The sequence below is a fragment of the Strix uralensis genome, chromosome Z (assembly GCF_047716275.1).
Source record: "Strix uralensis isolate ZFMK-TIS-50842 chromosome Z, bStrUra1, whole genome shotgun sequence".
In the NCBI taxonomy this organism is placed as follows: domain Eukaryota; kingdom Metazoa; phylum Chordata; class Aves; order Strigiformes; family Strigidae; genus Strix; species Strix uralensis.
This window is the reverse complement of record NC_134012.1, coordinates 14,819,927-14,837,819: the sequence shown is the minus strand read 5'-3', so window position 1 is coordinate 14,837,819 and position 17,893 is coordinate 14,819,927. Positions and strand designations below refer to the sequence as shown.

The window sequence follows — 17,893 nt, the reverse complement described above, 5'->3', positions numbered from 1 at the left end:
AAGCATACATATTTTGCCAGTGAAAAGTCAAATTACCTGGAAGCAGGTCACAAACAGATGATTCTTTACTCAGTGTCCAGTTAAGCTGTGGAAACGTGTGATTGTGAATATCAACAGTTTACAAGGTATTGTAAGGCTACGCCCAAGGACCCCAACGGAAAGGTTGTGCAACCTCACGGAAGAGAAAAAAAAATCACTGAAGGCAACTAAATACATAGTTAAATCTCTGAGGCTCTGAGTGATTGTTTAGAAGGTGAGGGACAATCTGAAGAGCTTATCACATATCCTGCTGCAACCGTCTGCTTTCAGACACTGATGGATGAATGGAGAAGGATATTGAACTTTGGTCTAAAACAGGGTGCCAAAACATATCCAACCACACCACAAAGAATATAGGTTTGCCCACTATAGAAGAATTATTTCCTCCCAATCTATTTTTCTTCTTTCGCCATCTTCAAGGCTGAAGAGAGTGAATGAAATATAACAGAAAAAATACTGAAATAAAGGAATGAAGTGACAAAGAGAAGAGAGAAACATGAATCTCTTTGGGAAAAAGACAAAGAGTTGAACAGGCTTCTGGAGAGCTCTGGCTTCACTTGTAAGGAAACATCAAAGTTGGAAAAGGCAAGCTAGATTTAAGACAGTGTAATGGAGAATCAGCTGTATCAGAAAGCAGGAATTTCTGTTCATTTTTATATGCATTTTCAGTTTTCTTAAGTTTCATCTTTTCCATGCTTTATCTATTTTAAAAAACATACAAATTCCGTCAAGTCTGTCTCTTCATGAATGTTTGCTAACAATTAGCGCAAGTCTCCCAAGTGAAAACGGGGAAAAGGTGTGCAACATTTTAGTGCAATTTATAGGAGCTGGTCCTGGAGCCAGAAAACAGGCAATTAGATCCCTACTTTCTGGAGAGGATAAAAGCTAGAGCTCTGCATCCTGAGAACTTGGCTAAGTACACTGAGAAGCAGTACCAGAACACTGGCTAGACTCCAGAGGTTTGAGACATTAAGAGAGCTGGCGGGTTGATCTTGCATCAATTTGATGAGTAACTGAGAAATGTTGCTTGGCCTGGTTTCTTCATGGCTGAGAGCCCGCTTCAGGATGAAAACAGTCTCCACTATGGTAATAAAGAAACAAAATCTGAGAAGAAAGGGTACTCACCAGGCAGGCAAGAAAAGTAAGGTTTTGTTCATCAAGGAATCATTGAATAATTCATGCAGAAAGGGCCCGTTGGAGGTCACCTGCTTGTTCCTCACCACTACCACCAAAGCAGGGCCAACTTCAAATTCAATCCAACTTCAGGGATAGATCACATTGCTCAGGGTCTTCTCCAACCAAGGACTGAACATCTTCAAGGATAGGGATGTCACAGCCTCACAGTTCTCACATTTGACTAATCCCATGACATGATTTTTTTTTTTCTTATATTGAATTGGAACTTCATGTGTTCCCTGTGTGCTTCTCATCTTTGTGCACCTCCGAGAAGAGGCTGTCTTCATCTTCTCTATGCCCTCACAATAGGTAGCTGAAGATACCAATTTACCCTTTCTCTTTCTTCTCCTGCATAAACTAACCCATTTTTTTAGCATCCCCCCATTTGCCCTCCTCCTCGTGATCATATTCATGGTGCTCCACTGGACTCACTGCAATTTGTCAATACTTTTCTTGTACAGGGAACCCCAAAATGTGATGCTGTCTTCTAGTGCTGAATAGAGGGGCATAAACACTTCCCCTGATGTGCTGGCTACATTATTGCTTATACGGACCAACGTGTGGTTGGTCTTCTTCACCAAGACAGCACATGGCAACTCTTGTCCTATTTATTGTCCAGCAGGACACCTAGATTTTTTTCCCCACAAAATTGCTTTCTATCGGGTCATAGCCCAGTGTGTACTCCTGCATGGGGCTATTCCACCCCAAGTGCAGGACTCTGCCTTTGCTGAACTTCATGAAGTCTTTGTTCACCCATTTCTTCAGCCTGTCAAGATCCCTCTGCCTGACAGCCTTGTACTCAGTTGACTACCACTCTCTAATCAAATTCGATACATTAACAGTGAACAAGGATTGGGGATTTTGCTGTATTTTGGGCTTTTTACTGTGAGAGATTTCCATCTCTTCCCTTTTCTGGATGGAGGTGCATGTTAAACGCAAAAATTATTATGTCAACTGTTGTATTTTTTTTCTGTTCTTTACAGATATCTAACAGCTTCCAATAGAATTTGTCCTCTGGACAAACATGAAATCAAAAATCATTCTGGATGTCCCTGCTGCCATCATTCGTTGCCACTTTCAAGTAATCTCTTTCAAGGAGGGAGGCAACATTTTATCTTCTGCATTAAAGATATATTCTGGACAAAGTATAATTGAACAACAGGTTTATAATTTTACCAACATTTCACATACAATTGTGGGGAAGGAGAGAGTGGAAAAAGACTGAAATAAGATTCCCAACATATTTTAAGAGTAAGAAATACTAAGTTACTCAAAAAGTGAGGTCACAATTAGCAATAGTTTATCAAACAAGGTAAGAAGTATGTGACTAGGACCCTGGGTCCATAAACCAGACTCTGTTACAGGGTTGTTTTGCAGGATGCAGTGCTGTGCACTATGCCCAAGGACCCCAAGCCCCAGTTACTGCTGGATCACAGTGGGGATCCTCATCAGGGTAGAAGACAGGCACTGAATGTTTATAATAATACTGAAGCCGTGAGAGCAGTTTTTCCACCACATGAGGATATTTTTCAGACAAATCATTTTTCTCTTCAGGATCATGAACAATATCAAATAGCCAAAGTCTCTTTGTTGGTGGATCAGATGATTGAATCTTTGACTCATTGAACAAAGACGGTGGAGGGAACCAATGACTGCAGCCTGCAGAAACAGGAACAGACCAAGGGTTAATTCTCAGATACAGAGCAGCAGTGTGAAGTAGAGTTATACTGTAATCGACAAATTCACTAGGTCCTTGACAAACCACTGGCCAGTGACTGTTGCTGCATTCCCTAACTCTAGACCAGCACCAGAGTCTCCCTAGTCCAAGGCTACCTATACAGGAGTCCTACTTATACAAAAAAGCTGCACCAGTGGGATTCAAATTTTCATGTCACTTAAATTCATATAAATTAATTTAATGGACTTTCTTCTTGGATTCAATTATCTTTATGGGTCCCTCCCAATCTGAGATACTCTATGATTCTATGATAGTTTTTCCACTACTGTGAAAATCATTTATATACAAAATATTTGCAAAATAAAAGAATATGTTGTTTGGATTTTAGAAGTGTTCCTTCTAGATTTTTGCATGTGATCAAAATCCTGAGAAGTTAGCAGAATAACTAAAATAAATGAAAATACATTAAACAGAATTAAACTGTGTTTGGGGCAGTGGGAGATACAACACACTGTACAGAAAGGAATTACTCTGCTACCTGGATATCCAGTTAGTAACTTCCATTTTCCATGTCGGATTGCTGCATGCATGGATATATTGAAAAGTGTATCATCCCATGGAGAAGAATCGCTCTGTGGTAAAGATGTCCTGTTGTCAATGCCAAGACCTTAATGAAACAGTAAACCAAGTTAGGTACATTGCACGTGCATGAAGTAATTTTTAGAATTTAGTTGGAAAACAAAGCAATATCATCCATTTATTTTTATGTATTGGACAAAGAATTTGTTATATGTATGTGCAAAGATCTGTGCTATGACTTACTGGAGGTATTTAAATCAGAACTTGAACTGCACACCAAAAAGTTACTAGTGGAAAATGTCACACTGGAGTCCGGATAACCAGACTCATTTTGTATACAGATATTATATGTGTATCTCATATACCTATATTAAGAATGCTTATGATTCGAATTGTTAAATTTGCTCACACAAGTGCCTGTATCTTTTGCCAGTTAGGAATATAGGATTGAAAGATCTCCTGAATCAATGCTACTACTGTTAATTCTCTTAGATCACCCCAGGGATCAAGTCCCAGGTCCTGACTTGTATCCACACACAGAGAGCTGTCTCTCTGAACTGAGCTGGCTACAATCACAGATATCCATATCTGGCCCAGCAAGGTACTTCTATGGCATGACACAGCGTGAAGCATATCTTCATGCTGTCTTTGGTACTCGCGTATGACGTGGCCCAATATCCAGATACTGCAGAAAACTCTGAAGTGTCAACTATGTGCAAACTTCCTCTCAGAAAAAAACCTGAAGCTCCTTATAGGACGGAGCTGAGAAAAAAAATTAACATGCATACACCAGGGATGATCAGGAGACCAATTCTTTACTGAAACCAGGAGGAAGTCAGACAGACACTCCAGGAGCATCCAAACCATCTTGCATATCAGCTTTCATAAACAAGATAGGAGTTTAAGACATAAAATCTAAGAGGTTTATATTAAATGTATCAGCTGATACCTGTTTACCAAAAGACTACCAGAAGGCAACTCTATAATCAGACTAGAAACAACACACCAGGCGGTGGAGAGATCCAATATTAGAAGCAGAACTAGAGGATTCTAAAAAGAATCTAAATTCTGTGCATCACAGTGAGGCAAATACACATCTGATAGAAGACAGCACAGAAAGTTTAGAAAGGAAATGCTGGGACACAATTTCTCTATTTTTTTATGAAGGTCCTGCTTAGTTGTTATTTTATTACTGGACTTCACACTTTGATTCAGTTTTTCCTTACTGAGCGCTTTTTTTGCATACCCAAGTTCCCTGTTTACATCAGACTTGTATAATGTTCCCAGATAAAGAAATTCATAAAAAGGGACTACTTGTTTAGAGTATGCATACACAGATTGAGGAGGACTCAGCTCGTCTTAGATCACAAAGCACTGAAGCTGGTGGTAAAAAACCCAAACTCCTATGAAAACAAGGAAAACTTCATAAATACCCCCAGAAGAATCTCTTCTGGAAGATAAATCCCCACACAGTCATGTGATATCTGTAGCATATACAGAACAGTTTAAAGATTAATATTGCTTATTTTTCAACATCATTATGTTATGTATTATTCTGTCATACTGTTTGCTACTGGGAATACTCATCTTTGCCATCCACTTTCTTAAAAAGCACAATGAAAGGACATTCAGCAGATCAAAAAACACAACCATGTTTTTTAAACAATACATCTCAAATTACAATATTAAGGCTTGGTCTAAAGGAAAAATTATGTAAGTCTGCATTTCTGATTTTAAGGTTTAGCATGAAGAATATGCTTCTGATTATTGACCTACATGAAGCCACAGTATTACACAAGACAAATTATTTTAAATACTTCAAATAAACAGTACAAAAGATCTTTTTTTCAGATATACTTTGCAAAATATCCCTAGAATGCCATGCATGAGACTTAAAATAAGATTCAAGAAGATAAAATAATTTTAAAAACCTCTTATTTGGCCCAGGTAAAAAAACCCAAACTCTTAAACTAAGAAATGTTTTTACCAGAGGTTGTAGTTGAAGTTTTTTGTTGGAAAATTTCTTGAAGAGAAAAAGATAAATTCCCTCATGTTGATAAACAGAACTCTGTCAGTCATGTTAACTCATTCATTGCAAGCACTTGTCTTGTCCCAAAGAAATATACTATTATTCATCAAATGCGTTACTCTCCAGGCATTACAGGCCAACTTTTATCAGACACATCAGCCATGGAAAACAGACTGATGCTTGTTTGAATGCTCTCTACACAGGATATTTATAGGACTGCCAGTTTACTACATTATATAAGCACTGGATGCAGAACAAGGATAAATAAAAATATTGCTTGATATGAGTTCTCTTCTGCTCATCATATGACTTCTACCTTAAGCTCGTGTTCCTTCCCCTGCATTTACCTGATCTTCTCCTTTTCAGCCCAGCTGTTAAGTTTCTACCTCTCTCATCATTCTTCAGTTTCTGCTAGTGCAGGTGAAATGCAAAATGCCTGGGGAGTCTTCTCCCTCGCCATATGAATTTTACCGGGATCCCTTTTCCAATTTGGCAGACTAAAAAGTCACATTCTTTCTGTTTCCTTTGCAAGATAAAACATTCATTCCCATAGCACGTAAGCAGTTTTTCTCTGCATCTGTTCTAGATTGTTGGGGTTTTTTTTCTTCTTTTTTTCCATTATGGTTGACCAGGCAGTAACAACAGTCCCATTCAGCAGTCAGAGGACAGATGTCTTTAATTGATACGTGTAATCAAGTCTGCCTTCACGTGCCTGTATATTCTCCTTATAGGCTTATATATAAAAAATGTGAGTGATGCTTTTGCTTGTGCAAAGAGACCAAACATTTTTTTTTTCTGACATTTGATCACCAGTGCATCAGTGGCTAATGAAATACTAAAGCTTTGTTTCTACCTTAAAAGAAAAATCCCACAGCCTTTGCCATGAATTTACTTATTTTCAAACAGAAGCCATCGCTTCCTGAAGTTCAGCTTCAGACCCTCACCAGCTGCTATACTTCTTTTTAAATAGTCACTTGATACAACTTTTAATAGTTAAGAAAGCAGTGAAATTTCATTCAGATATTTATTTTCAAGTACTTAATGGTACAATGAATTGATCTAAGTATTTTAGTGTTTTCTTTGGAGTTGTAGGTCACCACATGTATTCAAATAGCTTTTATATCTCTATAGAAAAAACAAGTCCTTCAGAAAATGTTGCCCTTGGTAAGTGACTTTGGAGTTTATATCATATTTCAAAACCATCCTTAGACTAAACAGCCTGAAAAATGGTTTCAGGATCAGATTTTAAAAGAAATTGAGGTGGCCAACTCCCACTACTCACAAAAGCAGTTTATTATCTAAATACTTTAAAATCCTGGCTCTTTGCCCCTTATGAAAACTTCAGCTTAGTTATTTTATTTCCATTATCATACATTGTCTCTATGAACATATATCTATTCCAAATTAGGATGTAAAAGCCTAAATAATTTTCAGTAGCTAATTTCTATCTTCAAGAGACCTGATTTTTCAGAAAGCCAATGTCATCAACTCTGAAAAATCTATGCGAGATGCTCAGAGAGCATCAGTCAAAAATGTTAGCTGCATTTGCAAAAATAATTGCCATTTTGATGACTGAAATATTCCAGAGCATACTCTTCAGGCAGGATGTTGAAAAATTTACTACTGTGTAAGTATATAAATAACAACATGAATGATGACCAGAGAATACACGGGACTAAGAAGTGAACCATCTTTCAATGCAATAAGCCTTGCTAATGCACAAACATAAGTACAATAAAAAGGAAAGTAATAAACATGGGGGGAAAAAGCCAGTCCTCACTCTGCATACATAAAAGAATATGCTCTGAAAAAGCTATTGCTATTTAGGGAAGAGTTTCCGAAGTTGTAATGAACAGGTAATGTCCAGCAGCAGTCAAGAAAAGCAAAACCAGTATTAGAAGTCACAAGAAATGGGACGCTATGCCACTACCTAAGCTCTTGTTGTGCCTCACACACGATACTGTGTGGTTTTGGTCCCCATGTTACAAAATGGACACAGAAAAACCATACCAGATACAAAGAGATGTGACAAGTAGGAGTAAAGCTATGGAACAGGGCTCTTCATCCTCAAAAACTGACAACTGATGAGGGACAGGACAGAGGTCTATGAAATTCTGTAGTCATGACAAGCTGAATAAGGAACAACTGGTCTTTCCTAATAGGGACATCAAATAAATTATGAAGTCACATATTCAAAATAAATGACAGTATATACTTCCTTATCACAAGTCAAAATCAAGTGTGGAATTCCTTTTCACGGGATGCTGTGGATGCTACAAGTTTATGCAGGCTGAGTGATTAAAAGGGTTCACCAAGTGTAAGAAAAATCCATGAAGGATTCTTATATCCAAAATCACAACCTAAAAATCAGGAGCTCCATTAGCTGCAAGTTGTGGGGGAGCACACAAAAGAAGTATATTTATATGCTTGTCCTTGTACACTCCTTCCTACACAACTGCTACTCTTGGAAACTGAATAATGAGCTAGACAGATTTTTGGCGTGATCATACACAAGACGTATTACCAAACAAGTTCCAGTTCAGGACAAGCCAAATATTTTGTTTACAAAAGAAAGCACTATCTTGAAGCAGATTTATGCAACCCCTTTTAATATATTAATCTCTGTATGGACTGAACTGAAAAGGTAAAAACTTTCACAAAAGTATAGAATCATAGAATATCTCAAGTTGGAAGGGGCCTATAAGGATCAGCAAGTCCAACTCCCTGCTCCTCGCAGGACTATCTAAAACTAAACCATATGACTAAGAATGTTGTCCAGATGCTCCTTGAACTCTGACAGGCTTGGGGCTGTGACCACTTCCCGGGGAGCCTGTCCCAGCAACAAACCACACTCTCCATGAAGAACCTTCTCCTAATGCCCAACCTGAACTTCCCCTGACACAGTTTCATCCCATCTCCTCGTGTCCTGTCGCTGGTCACCAGAGAGAGGAGATCAGCACCTCCCCCTCTGCTGCTCCCCTTGAGGAAGTTGTAGGCTGCAGTAAGGTCAACCCTTGGCCTTCTCTTCTCCAAGCTGGAAAACGTAAGTGACCTCAGCTGCTGCTCCTAAGTCTTGCCCTCGAGGCCTTTCACCATCTTGGTGAAAGTATATATGTATAAGTATATATGATTCAGATTCAGATTTATCTGTAGTTTTACAAATAGATGAACCCCATGAGTCATTTCTAGCATTCCCTCCAGTTTACTTTCAGTGCTGTTCTTAAAAGGAGGAATAGCATGAAGAAATTATAATATTAATTTGTATTAGCAACGGCTTCCAATGCACAGATCAGTCCGTATCAGTGCAGACAAGTCAGTTATTTGCTTAAGGCTTGTTTTTCACTTATTCCAGAACGTAAATCAAGAGCAAAGTAATGCAAATACTGGATTCACACCAGATTTATACTACTGTGATTGAGATCAGAATCTGATACCTACACTATTTCCTGCTTTAGTCATACAATTTTAAATTTAAATAAACCCCCTACAATTTACAGAAGTGTTAGAAGATGACAGGTTTTGCCACAATGAAAGTTATTTGGTACATTCAATCCAGCAGCATGTCCCAAGAAGTAATTAATAACTGATGATTCAAAGTACAAAAGATAAACCGAAACTGCTTACTTTGCCCAGCAATCTGTTCTTTCACTTCAATTTCTAAGCATAGGGAAGATTATAAAAAATGATTCAATATGGTTAGCCCTGGTTTTTTTCCTCCTAGCCTTTCAAAAAAGCTCTTCTGACCTCATTCAGCATCCCATGTGTACTCCTGATTTAATACATCATTTAGGTTAGGTGGGTAGCTCTTACAGAGAAAAAAACTGTCTTCCTATGTATTTTTGCATACAATTACAATACCCTTCTGCTTAACTCATTAGTTCACCTATCCAACCAGGCAATGATTTCTGGGAGTGGAAAATAGGAAGAAACATTTCTTCCCATTTCTTCCCTGGTGATCAATGTATGCTTGAGAATCTTCATTTATTCCTTGGTTCATACAATCCTAGTTACCAATCATAAATTTATCTGAAATAAAAAATTACTGATTTATCTGACAACCATGAAAAAGACAAAAATGTCTGAAAATCCATTTATTTTCTGTGTAACTCAAAACCATTTAAATTCTCCTACTACTGCAGTACACCAAAATAACTTTGTGACCCTTTGATGCCTGTAATGCTACATGGTAATAAAAAAAAGAAGGGTTGATCCAGTTTTACTACATTTTACTTCTTCAGATGTCTTATCAGAAGCTCTCTACTCCTCTTCCTGTATGGGCCCTATAAATCCAACTTGTTTATTTTTCTAAGTCTTTTGATGTTCCTGACAGGTTTCACTGATATTCTCTGAAATATTTAATATCCAATCAAGAGAAAATACTAAAAAACCCCCGTATTTTCCTAATGAAAACAAAATAAAAAAATAGCAAAGACAACAACAAAAAGTCACTGTAACGCAGTACTTGGTAGGTAGGTTGGGAAATTCAGATCTGTCAGCATCTTTGTAAATATTTCCTATGACTTGTTTCAATCTTTTGCTTTGTACTTTGCAAAGCAAATATTTTAAGTACCACATAACCACATTTGTAAAAAAAGACTTAAGGATAGTCAATACCCATACTGCGTAAATTTGCAAGGTTTTAAAAAAAACCCAAAACAGGTACAACCTGGGCTTTTTTTTTTTTTTTTAAGAAAGGATCCTTCTTTAGGATCAGTCTAAAAGATAAACTTGTGGAAACATTTTTCTTAAGGGTATACTCATTTAACCTTTGCTATCTAATTTTTAATCATAAAAAGGAAGAAGATAAACTACAGATTTTCAGTTGAGATTTTACAAAGAGAACATATGGGGAATACATATTCTATATCTATATATATATGATATTTGCATAGATCTAATAAGCATAGATCAATTACTCTTCTCATTCCTCTAGCTCTCCTTCTTTCTTTTAGTGAGACCAACTCAAACAATTGGTAGAGACCTAAAACGTGGAGATACAAATAGACAGTACATCTAAAAATAAAATCTTTTGCCTTCAGTCTATGATTAAGATGATGAAAATGATCCATGTTGAGAAGAAGTTTTCTTGGTTGGCAGAGATCAAAGAGCACACAGTTCTCTCTAACATGCCATTTAAACCACAAAATTTAAAGGGTCCAAAACAATACTGCTTGAAGTATGCTGTATTTCTGTCCACTGTGGTCTGCAATACTAGTGTGCAGGGAGGCAATGTTGGGTACTGGAGAGCAATTTTGGAGAAAGACAAAAGAATGTTAATTTATTAATTATTTGGGAGATAGAGCCCTGCCCAAAGAGTTAATCTAAACAGCCTGTGTGAGTGTCAGATTGACTATGCCTCTAAAATTTTCCAATGTCCTACACAGTAACAAAAACATGCTTTTATAAGCAGCTACATATAATCAGTGCCCTTTACAGACAACACAAGCAAATGAACCTTCTACCTTAGCTTCTTCATCTGCAAAACAAAGATGTGAGAAGTTATCTACCTTTTGCAGTGTATTTCCCAAAGGGAAAAGTGAAAAATATCAGCATTCTCTATAGTTAAACTTCTATTTATGATAATACAATGTAGAAGCAGATTCAGCCATATAACAGGGAAAATATAATCACAAAAAGTTCCAAGTTTAATGACAACCTCCTTGATGGAAAAGACTGAAAAGCATGCATTAAGAAAAGCCACAAAACTCAGGGTGAATTAAGATTTTAGATGGCTCACATACTTCCCAGTGAAAATTAGAAACACATCTGAAACAAATAATAAACAGGTTCTACTACTTTGCAGGTGTAAAGTATATTTATGAGCTTTCACCCAAAGGAGGAATATCACCAACATTTCCAGCAACACAAGTGTATGTGTACATTACACAACCTGGACGTCTAAATAGTTTGATACCTTGAAGCTTACAATGTATACTGCACAAAAGGATTCCCCAGATATTGTCTTAATAACTAAAAATTCTCTCTGCAGTTCTCAAGACTTCTATTTCAGTATATATTTTGTCTGACTATGCAATATCCCCTATCACTTATTTGGTTAATTCAATCTGATAAATAATATTTAACACATAAATAATGTTTAATACATAACAGGATCTACATAGAACAAAAGTTTATTTCTCGTACCACATGGCCATCTAGGCCAAGAAACTAAGCAACCATGGGACAAGAGGTAAGATCCTCACGTGGACAGAAAAGTATGTAATTAAGTAGGAAACAAAAAAAGTTGTGATTTCACACTGGAGAGTCCACCATTGGATTCCTAAAGGAATTTGTGCTGGGACCCATACTGTTGAACATATTCCAAATGACCTTGGAAAAGGGACTGAACAGTGAGATTACAAAGTCTGTGGAGGATGATGATGACAAGTTATTTAAAACTGACTGTAAAGAACGACAGAAAGCCCTTATGAGACTGGGTGAGTAGGCATTAAAATAGGCAATGGTATTTAACATAAATACAGGTAAAGTGATACATGTATGAAGTAATAATCCTAAATTCACACATAAAACAATGACCTGCATGTCACCCATAATTGTCCAAGAGTAAAACTTGGGATCATGACAGATTGAGCTAATGCTTTTTCAGAATTATCTCAGCACTGGTCAGTAAGGGCAATAAATTATTAGAAAAGGACTTGTGAACAAGGCAACAACCTCTATGCAACTGGAAAACTGTGGTCTGGCCTTCCCATTTCAAAAAGAACACAGTACAACTGAAAAGGTTCAGAAACCAGTTGCAGAGTTGGGTAACAGGCAATCCCTCATGATTATAATCTTCTGCTAGATGTACATTCTGCCTAATTAAATTTGTATGTTCTATGGAACTCCAAGGACTGGGCTGCTTCTATCCCCTGCATGACCAAAGGAAGGTTATTCCCATTTTGTATGATGTTGAGCCAAATGCAATCAAATAATCAAAACCTTATTGTTTTAATTGACAGGGGACATATCACTGTAACACAGAGTTTGAGTGCTTACCACTCAGACCTCATGAAGCATCTTGAGTGAAACCACATCATCTTGGGAGTTGATAGTATATTCAGTGCAACTAGTCTCTACCTGACCTGACTAGACATCATCTAAAATGCGGAACAGCACTACTGCACAGCACGTACCCACAGTGAGAAAAATTCAAACATACTAAAACACTGGATGAGACATAAATTCTTTACTAAGGAAACGCATCATCTGCTTTTGCTAGTAACAGTCATATTCCAACTGGACTAGATTACATTCTCTGAACAAATATAATCTTGGCTATATCCTCAAATTCAATCACATGCCATTTTTTTTTTCAATCACCAAAGATATTTCATGGAAAACCTCTACATTATTCTATCACTTTGTAAAAATCTTCTTTTAATAACATCTCAGCCCGTTGCTATCAGAACAGCTAGAACACCTCTCTGAGCTGCTGGTCCCCTGATGCCCTTACCCCTGTGTGATAAAAGAGATTTCATTTTGTCAGCAGGCACCACATAAGTCGCAACTGTCACTAAGACAGTGTTGCAATGAAGTCCTGCTTGTCTACAAAGACTCTTTGGAGGATCGCTGGGAGTGCTTATGTCTTCAGACATATCTCTGCTAACGGAGGCTGGAGAGACACATACGGAGATATAGGTGTGACAAGAGGCACCCATCATGGGATTCTGTCAGTTATGCCCTCAGTGCAAGGAACACAGCCATAACAAGGTTGCATCCCATAGCCAGAAGGCAAGAAACTACTGAACCTCAGAAACTAGTGGTTGCAGGAAGGCCACTTGAGGGAATGAAGACTGTCATTCCAGGAAGGCAGGCTTTCAAAAGGTAGCGTCACTTAGCAATGAGAAGTCTCAAGGGGATAAATGTTCAATTTAAAAATTTTTAAGTCTGCTGAGATTACACTCTAAAACATTATGAGTGATTCAAAAAGTTTCTTTACTTTGTAAAAATGTTTTTATTACAGAGGAGGGAGCAGAATTCTGCTTAATAGTTGAACCAAACACTGGGAAAAAAACCACTCAGCCTTCTTCCACTAGAACTTAAAAGCAATAAACAATAACTAGTATCGTTTTCATAGTAAGGCAATGCATATGCCTCCCTGCCTCTTCTGATCTGATTAGTACTCTATAAAAACCACAGAGGAGATCCCCAGACAGAAGTCTGGGACTGATGAACCAAAACCCACTTATATATGAAACCCAAACAGAAAGAGAGTATTTTCTAGTATGTTCATTATCATCTTTAAAATCAACATACTATTTTAATCATCCAAGAAATCTGTATTGTATTCACCAGCTTCTATATATTGTTAGAAAAATGGTAATGGTATCATTCTCCTACTATTTCCATTAAAATAAATCAAAGGTTTTGCACATCACAGCTTCTGTTCTAATGTAGATCATTTGACTCTATTATCAGGATTTAAAACATTTACTTACATGATGCCCATTAAATAGAAAAGAAAGAAAACCCAAGAAGTTCAAAAATCACAGGTGATTACTCTTCTATCAATAGACACTCCACATTTCTTTGAATCACCTTAGCCTGTTTTTGTGCTACCATAGCAGAAGCGGTAGGTAAAAAAACACAGACTTTCTTAAATATTATGGAACTCCATTTAAAAATTATTCTCATGAAAGCAGTCTTCAACCTCCCAGAAATCTCACTACATGCATGCATGCAAAACCTGCATGATTGACAAGCTCACTGACCCTTACTAACACTCAACTGTGGAATAGGTCTGTTAGGGCTTGAAAAAACCCACACTGAAACAAATGGGAACGTTTCCATTAATTCCAGGGCCCTCTGGTTCAGACTAGTTAAGTATCAGTAGTAACAAACAAGGAATTTATACCCTACCAACTTCCCTGAATCTAACAAAGCTAAGTTAAGATTTAGAAACCATTTATGTGAACATATTGCTTGATCTTCCCTGCAGCACTGAAACAGCAGAAGAAAGGCAGACTTCAGCTAACAGGCACCCAAACACTTGATTCTTTATACAAGCATGCAGCCGGAAAGGGAAACACAAAGTTAAGAAATTAACTGTAACTTCACTGCAGTAAAACTCAGGAAGCCACCATATAACTTTTCTTTGTGGTCAGCGCTGCTTCCCACAACCACATCTTCTGAACTTTCCTCCAACAGCATTTTTCCAACTGTCCAATAGTTTCCTCCCTAAAGGAGGAAATTCTCAGGTCACATCAAAAGCCCTAGCCAACTGCATGCTATATAAATTATTGTTTGTCCACTAAAGCAATTAGAAACAGATGCCAATTTGATGCTGAACTTACTTAATTTTCAGTAAACTGAAAATAAAGAAAAGGCTCAGACCAGTTAAATGTTTAACTTCCATACATTTTTAATAAAAAGAAAATTAAACTGAAAACTAAGGGTTAATTCACATGAGGATGTACCTGACAAAATGAGACATCTTCTCTCCCTTCCAAAAATCTAGCCCAACCCTGGAGATATATTCTGGGCTTGGGGGACCCAAATTCATGCCCTGAGTTACTCCAATTGTTACAAACGGTTTTGAACTGTGATCTCACATCTTTCAGGAGAGATTTGTCCCCAACAGACTGTATGAAACTCTAGGATGGAAGTTTTCTCCATATTTCCATTTCACATCATACAATACATACAAATATTTTGAGTGACAACACACAAGATAAGCCCTGAAATTGATGATGGGATATCCAAATGGGTTTGGGTAATTTCAATTTCCACTCATACCAGATTTGTACTTAAAGCTTTGAATTTATATAAGAAAATAAGCAAATTTAGTGGGTACACCATTTGGAAGAGATTCTTAACTTTTAACTATCTTCTAAATTTTAATTCAATGATCTATACGTTTTTCTAGCATCCACAGATCCAAACTATTCTGTAGGCACAGGATGGTTTCCATTTGCAAGCAGTCTGCTCTACAGTTTGAGTTGCCGGCAGTCTACAAATACATCCAGATGAGGGACTCTACACTACACCATAAAAACCAGAACAGTATGTGAAATAAATATCCAGATTTCCTTTAGTATTTCCCATTTTGGAAGTACCTGGATCTGGAGAGAACAGACAGAAGATGGCAGGAAGGTTTAATGTGGGAACATAAGAATATATAAATACATTTCAGCATATACCATATCTAGCGAAGCCCATTTTAGCAGTTTGAAAACTGTACTTTTCACATTGTTCAGCTGCACACATAATAAAAGCAGTACAAATCTGTGGACTGGGTCAGAAATTACACTGGTTTTCCATTCTATTCAAATGTCTTTGCTTTATGTTTTTGGATTAAACACCAACATGCTTTACTTTAAGATAAGAATTTTTTCTTCCTAAATATCGGAAATAATATATTGAACATGGTTCAAGTTTTTAATATATACACTAGAACACAATGGTTATAGCATTGAGAGCAGTGAAAGTACTACATTTTTCATTTCCACTGATGAATATTAAATCAAGTCTCTTCCACACACTCTGAAAATTGTGACTGTCTCTAATGTAGTAATATAATCTATACAGTCCCAAAAATCTTAAACCAGTCAGATGAATCAACTACTTACATGCAAGATAAGACTACATTTTCTAAGAAAATTTTATTGAGAAACAAAAAAGCAAAAGAACAAAAGGCATAGTTAATATTTTTACAATTAGGAGAAAGACTTAGACCTTATATATCTTCTATTGATAAACGTATGGTCTTCTTAAATGTCTCATTTGTTTGTCAACAGTATGGAAACACATGGCTGTTCTCCATACATTTATAACCAGAATTGGAGAGGAAGAAGGAGTATTTCTCTCCCCTATAGCTACAGAAGCATAAAAAGTCTTTGATGCAAGTAGATGATTTCACAGGCAAAACTATCACTTGCCCATGAGCAGAAAAATTTGCACTGTGTTCCACATAGATGCATTAGAAATTTTGTAGATGGTGCTGTACTGGAAATTTATTTTTAGCATTTTATACAATGGAAACTTCATGACAAAAGTTACCTTTTGCTAAACTTGATTCTGTGAAGGATCGGTTTGATCCTCTGCAAATTGTCTTAGGTCTTTATTGGTAACTGCTGAACTTCAGCACATCTTAGTCAATGAACTGTCAAAATGAAATTAGAGATATCTTCCACAAAACACAGGAAATTTTTAAAGCTTCCTGATTATAATGGATAATGCTATAATTGTCTAGCCTATTCTTTCCTGGGATATATGATTTGAAGAAACTTCCTTGTATTTTCTCTGAATTAATTCCTATTTCCATGACTGGGATTTTGGGAAGAGATGGAGACATGGGAAGAGATGGAGAAACAGGCAGGAGAAAATGTTACAGATACTTGTCGTAAAACTCACAGTCACCATCATCCACAATTAAGCCAATTTTAGAGCTTACTCCATGTCTCAGAAAATACACATATTTTAAAGTCTTGATCAACACTTGCTCTATTAGATTTGTAGCTGTTTTACATTCATTGCAAATTTAGTCTTTCTGAGAGAAAATCTACAGGGAAATACAGAAAAAAATACTCTTCTACTATGGGAGAAGTTAAATATCAAAGTTTCAGTGTCTGACTTTAAAAGATGAACACCACTCTGAGCCCAAGCAGATTATTTAGACTGTTTTAAGGAAAGTATATATAGGAGTATCTTGCTTGTGAACAGACTGGTTTTGCATAGACATTGTTTGTTGTGCATTAACCTATCATCAGTAGTTATTTAGTGCTTCTTAGACTTTTGACTCCTTATGAAGCACCAAAGACAAAAAATCTCATAGAACTCAAAGCTAAAAGTTACAAGGTAGCTTTGAATAGCACTGTCTAATTAAGTAGCATTTTCCCTCTTCACAATAACACCACTAATACAGAGTTGAACAAGTTCTTCATGATTATTTCAAGGGCTACTGCATTGCTATGGACCGCTGTTGTTACTGATGGTCTGTACTACAGAAGACAGACAACTCTTCTCCCTACGCGAGTGAAAATGTTGCACATTTTTTGAAAAGGCTCAAAGAGCACCTTCCATCTACACTTTTACTTCCTCACACAGATAAGGTCAATTCATTTTTGCTTTCTTTCTCATTCTTTTAAAGCCAACAGTTTTTCCTTCATGCTTATAATCAATAAAATAAACAAAACATTCTACAGTGTTTCTAAATGATAGCTCAATAGTCAGTAGTAGCCCTTCAAAAATGAAGATTTTTCCATTTCAGTTATGTCTGTACAACCTTTGTCTTTGCTCATCCTTACTTATAAGGTATTTTTTTAAGTTGCACATGTGCTTGTAGGTCCGATGCCTTAATTAACATAAGTCTATGAAAATGTGCCAGAAGGAAAGACAAGCTTGCTACAGTCACTCTGAAATGCAGATGGCTCTGTGGGTTAACAAGACCT

General features: G+C 36.9%; 1 protein-coding gene across 1 annotated transcript in view; it reads right to left on the bottom strand.

The window, feature by feature from the left end:
• Positions 1 to 2,363: 2,363 nt before the first annotated feature.
• ARSB (arylsulfatase B) overlaps positions 2,364 to 17,893 on the bottom strand; it is a 69,584-nt gene continuing 54,054 nt past the window's right edge. The window contains exons 7-8 of the mRNA XM_074855569.1: positions 3,432 to 3,560; positions 2,364 to 2,874 (exon numbers count right to left, since the gene is read on the bottom strand). Coding sequence (XP_074711670.1) covers positions 2,609 to 2,874; positions 3,432 to 3,560 — 395 coding nt within the window. The 3' untranslated portion in view covers positions 2,364 to 2,608. The remainder of the gene's footprint in view (positions 2,875 to 3,431; positions 3,561 to 17,893) is intronic.